The sequence below is a fragment of the Papilio polytes genome, unplaced genomic scaffold (genome assembly GCF_000836215.1).
Source record: "Papilio polytes unplaced genomic scaffold, Ppol_1.0 DF823731.1, whole genome shotgun sequence".
Taxonomy (NCBI): Eukaryota; Metazoa; Arthropoda; class Insecta; order Lepidoptera; family Papilionidae; genus Papilio; species Papilio polytes.
In genome coordinates, this window is record NW_013525473.1 from 5135034 (window position 1) to 5140230 (window position 5197).

At 35.7% G+C, this 5197-nt stretch overlaps 1 protein-coding gene across 1 annotated transcript; it reads left to right on the forward strand.

Moving 5' to 3' along the window:
* Positions 1–472: 472 nt before the first annotated feature.
* LOC106103585 (substance-P receptor-like) lies at positions 473–4946 on the forward strand. Its single transcript, XM_013283366.1, has 10 exons — positions 473–607; positions 920–1073; positions 1526–1700; positions 2017–2172; positions 2433–2492; positions 2868–3018; positions 3305–3501; positions 3798–3937; positions 4126–4246; positions 4450–4946. Exons 1-9 carry the CDS (start codon positions 473–475, stop codon positions 4215–4217), a joined length of 1260 nt encoding a protein of 419 aa, XP_013138820.1. The 3' UTR covers positions 4218–4246; positions 4450–4946.
* The last annotated feature ends 251 nt before the right edge of the window (positions 4947–5197 follow it).

Here is a 5197-nt window from a genome sequence, read left to right on the forward strand (position 1 = left end):
AGTTGGTAATCATTTTAAACAGATTGATTAGTCAGTTGTTTCCACCACAAAAGCATTTACATTTGGAAATGTTTGAAATGAAGACAATTTAGTTAAATAATTAATCGCCTACAAATATTCTATAGTTTTACGGCCGAATACTGAAAATATTATAACATTTACTTCTTTATCATTCAGATGTTATATTAAACGTCGTTTCAGTTTTCTGCCGTTGGTCCTTTGAAATGTAGATCACATATCAGAAATATGAGGAATATATTTGACTGGAATAAACCTTTTTCAATTTGTAAAGATTTGACTGAGATTTACTGACCCTTCTCACAAACGGATCGTTCTGATCGTCGTTTGTTTCCTTCGTACATGAATACTTATTGTATTACATTTGTCAAAAACTGTAGACTGTACAATTTAAAAGCAAAGTCCTCTACGAGTTTCTAAAGTTTGTTCTTTTCGTTCTCAGGATACGTGAACGATGTTCGACGACCCGACTCCAACTGCTATCTCCAATGAATCCACGCCGTACGTTAGTGATGTCCATAACTTCTATGTTACTTTCTACGATGTCGCCAAAGATAATTATATTAACCAAACTGGGAACTCCACTGAGGTAAGTTTGTATTACACTGGCTTTCTCCTGCGTCTTCATCCGCGTGGAATTAATAAAAAGTGACTAGGCTATATGTTCTCTCAGGCTATACGTCTATGCCAAATTTCACCTTTTCATAATCTTCTTTAACTTTCTATACGTGTTGTCTTTGGTCAAGTTTCTTCAAAGATTAACCAAAGGAACAAGGACTTATGGACAGACAGACAGAAAGTTGCAAAAGTGGTTTATCATTAGAATTATATTTACGACTTGGTGTATGATTTTTTTTAATTTACGTATTGACGCCCTAACTTTATTAACTGTACTGTGTAGGTATACCAATCATTCATATTACCATGGTGGCGACAAGTGCTGTGGACAGTGCTGTTTGGCGGCATGGTGGTGGTCGCCACCGTCGGCAACCTCGTTGTCATCTGGATTGTCCTTGCTAACAAGCGCATGAGGAGCGTTACCAACTATTTCTTGGGTATTAACAGATTTACTTTTAGATTTTACAGCTTTTGTTCAAATATCAAGATCAAATATTTTAAATATGGACTAAATAGTCAAAATAGTTTGGATTTATGCATTAAGAATATTATCTGTAATGTTAACAAGTGATTAATGAAGAAACGATTACAATTTCACCCAATTAAAAAAAACAACTTTTAAGAGCGGGTCTTTGACTAAACTATCACACAACTGTTATGCAATTGTTGATTGTCGATTGTTTCACAGCTAACTCAACTGTTTATGCACAATTAAACATCGAGTAGTGCATAAGTTCATAGGAATCTAAATCTATCTAAACAGTTGTGCTATAATTTAGTCAAAGGTGTTTGCGCGCTCTAAGGACTACTTAAAATTATTGCCCATTAAGGAATATAATTCTTGCTCAATTGAACACAATGCTAGGTTGTAAATTGTTTCTTTCTGTAGTAAATCTGTCTGTGGCTGACGCGATGGTGTCGACTCTGAACGTGACGTTCAACTTCACATACATGCTGTACGCGGACTGGCCTTTCGGACATTTCTACTGCAAGTTCAATCAATTCATTGCTGTTGTCAGCATATCCGCCTCCGTCTTCACGTTAATGGCAATAAGTATAGACAGGTGAGAGAATTCTCAAAATTGTACAATTTTAAAAATCTAAGATTTACTGCCTTGATCTAATACGTTAATTGGTCACTTAGATACTTCATTAACGTATATTTTTCTTTATAAACCCATATGTAAAGACAGAAAGAACAGAAAACGACGACATTTGAAAAAGTTTTTTTTTTTATCTTTTCCCCTTGTTCGTGTCATCATTTCAATTAAGCCTCCTCCACTTACATTATTCAGGAGAAATTTAGTTCACGCCTGTCTTCTGTAATAATTTTTGAGCTGTGGCCCATTCGGCAACATATTTAACCATGGGCTGTTGTAGGTATGTAGCCATCATGAGTCCCCTGCGTCCACGGCTGGGGAAGCGGGCGACCCTGGGCATAGCTGCCGCGATCTGGGCCGGCAGTTCTGTACTTAGTAGTCCCAACATTGTGTTCTTTACCACGGAGATGGATACACTGCCAGACGGCAGCACAAGGTATGATTACATCTTCTTAATACTCTACTTCTTAAATCAGTAGAGGTAGACCTAGAAAGAGATGGATGGATTGCGTGAAAGGTGACATGATCAAGATGGAAGTGATGACTGTGATGACGGATGAAAGAATTATTTTGAGGACGAAAACCCGGCGCGTTGATGCTACGAGAGTAGGATAAGGTAGGGCAGATGATGATGACTTCATTTCTTCTTTTATAATTTCTTAAAACAGGTTTAATATATTTTTGTTTTATTTCTAGACGCGTGTGTTTCGCCGAATGGCCTGACGGAATGACGACAAGATCGCTGCAGGAATATGTGTTAGTAATCTTTTTTATTCGCATTGCTTAAAACGTATCTAAGATTAATGTGAAGCTTATAAGATTAGTGTGATAGAGGTTAAAAGCAGTTAATATTGGCTTTACGCTTCATAGATTAATATTTTTTAATTCGAAATTATACTTACGTTATAAAAAATGAATCCTTAAAAATATTCTTTTGGAATGTGAGATGATTTTCAACTAATGACAACAGACATAAAATATACCCAGAGTTTAAGGATTTTGGCTCTTTGCCTATAGTTTTCAGACGTGTGAAAAGTGCAAAATAGTCAATTATGTTTAAGAGGTATATGAATAAAAAATAAAATACGTTCATTCTCGTTTTACATTTTTAATATTCATGTGCGATTTCAGATATAACGTGGCTTTCATGATATTGACATATTTTCTTCCAATTATTTCGATGACGTACACATACGCGAGGGTCGGCGTGGAGCTGTGGGGGTCTCAGTCGATCGGGGAATGTACTCAGCGGCAACTCGACAACGTCAAGAGCAAGCGAAGGGTAAATTAAGATTTTCTAATTCCATCAACATTTTCTTATTAACCTAGAAACTTAGAAGCAGTGATTAATCTTACATATCTCATTTTTAATAATATCATAGAATCGTGTTCCTAGATATAATTTACTAACTAACAAATATAATTTGTGTTGATGCTTTCTACTTTTACACAAATCAGGGCTCGTAAAGTAAAATGTCAATAAAAAATAATTATTCTATTAAATTCTAAGCAAAATTTTGTGCAGGTGAAGAGTGAGGTTAGATTAAATCTAATATTAATTTATGCAGGTGGTGAAAATGATGATAGTCGTCGTGGTGATATTCGCTGTCTGCTGGCTACCCTTTCACGTTTACTTCGTGGTGACGTCATACTACCCGGAAGTCGTCAACTACCCTCATATTCAGGAGATATATCTAGGCATCTACTGGCTGGCTATGAGCAACTCCATGTATAATCCCATCATTTATTGTTGGATGAATTCTAAGTAAGTTGTTTTTCTTCTTTTTTCGGTGTTGGATTAAGGCTGCGGAAATTTGGTCCTTCGTAAACAACTTTAAGGGCCTGTCCCACTGGCTGATAGAGGCTCAGATAGCTTAAAAATGACTTTACTGTCGGATAAGGGGACAAAAGCCGATATTCCAGTCATATATTTTACACGTTGGATTGTTATCAGACAATTTAAAATTTGGTGGGACAGGCCTTGAACTGTGTTTTTCCCTTAATTAGTTCACTTTTTTTTCTAGTGCCACAGAATTTCTTCTTAACTATCTATTTTTCCAGATTCCGAAGAGGATTTAAGCAGTTCTTCTGGTGTTGCGGAGCTTTCGGCAATGGTGGTCTGAGTAGACACAGAGCTTTTGGTCCGGATCATCTGGACAGGTCTCTTCGTTCACTTTCACCGAGTCGAAAAAATGGAACAAGTACACCACTTTTAATATTATTACATATTGAAATATAAAAATAACCTACCTACACAAAACTTTCATTTTTTAAAGTTCAAATTCAAAAAGATCTTTAGTTTTCTTTTTTTACCTTGAAATTGGTGGCCTTTTAACATATTTTTTGTGTACCCTTTCTATGTCATGGACTAGAATATTCTTCTCCGTAGGTTTATTCAAGGCTTCAAGCAAAACTACAAAATTCATCAAAAATCCGCCCGGCACTCCTCATTTGCTGCATGCAAATAAAATCCACAAGTAGGGGACTTCCGGACGCCAACATTTCAGTTGGTAATTTCTTTATTTTTAAAATACTTTCCCAAAAAGCTTTTGTTTTCTAACATCTAGATTTGTCAGAGATGCTCTTATACAGGCTTTATTTATACATTTTATAGCTCCTTGAGATTTATCATATTTTACCTTCCCGCTTCCATCCTATCACACTGTTTTTTTTTAAATATCCTACAAAGTATAACTTTATTTTTTATCATCAGGTACTATCAGAATCTCGATGCACAGCACGTACAATAATACGTTGCTAACCAGTGCCTGACATAGGCGCGGCGCGTCCACTTCGCACGGCGACTGCGGACATAATGACGCGCAGCATCACAATCCCAACGTCGAGCGGACATGGATATGACGTAAGCCGAGCGCCCCGCGCCCCGCTCTCACGCCGCACGATCTCTATGGTTAAAAATGATCCAATCAGAATGCGTTAATTTAAAATAACTGTCACTGTCATCCAAATTCCGTTAACACAATCTTGTAACTGTTTTGATTTAATTGGTGTAAAGGACCAACCTTGGCGTTACTAAAGATATTAGTGGACACTTGAATTAAATTTTAATTATTATATAAGATTACAAACATGGCGGTCTAAATAAAGACGTTAGTAATAATATTTGTGTCAGTAAGATGTAAATATTCAATGTATAAATATTATATCTTTCTACTGAAGCCAAAGATAGCGCTACTGAAAATATTTTGGCAACAGGTCATCCTATCTCTGTACATATTTGCATTTTAAAAAAAAAAATCATCAGGTAGGCATTTAAAAAAATATATTTATCTTTTACAACTTTAAAAGGATAAAATTAATGTATTTTTGTGCAATAAAATTTGTACATTGTTTTTGGTATTCTTTGGAATTCCATATCTCATTGTAAAAGAACGCAAGCTTCGTAATTACGCATAGAAAATGTAGTTTTAAAAAATCGTTCTTGGAATAAAATTATTAAT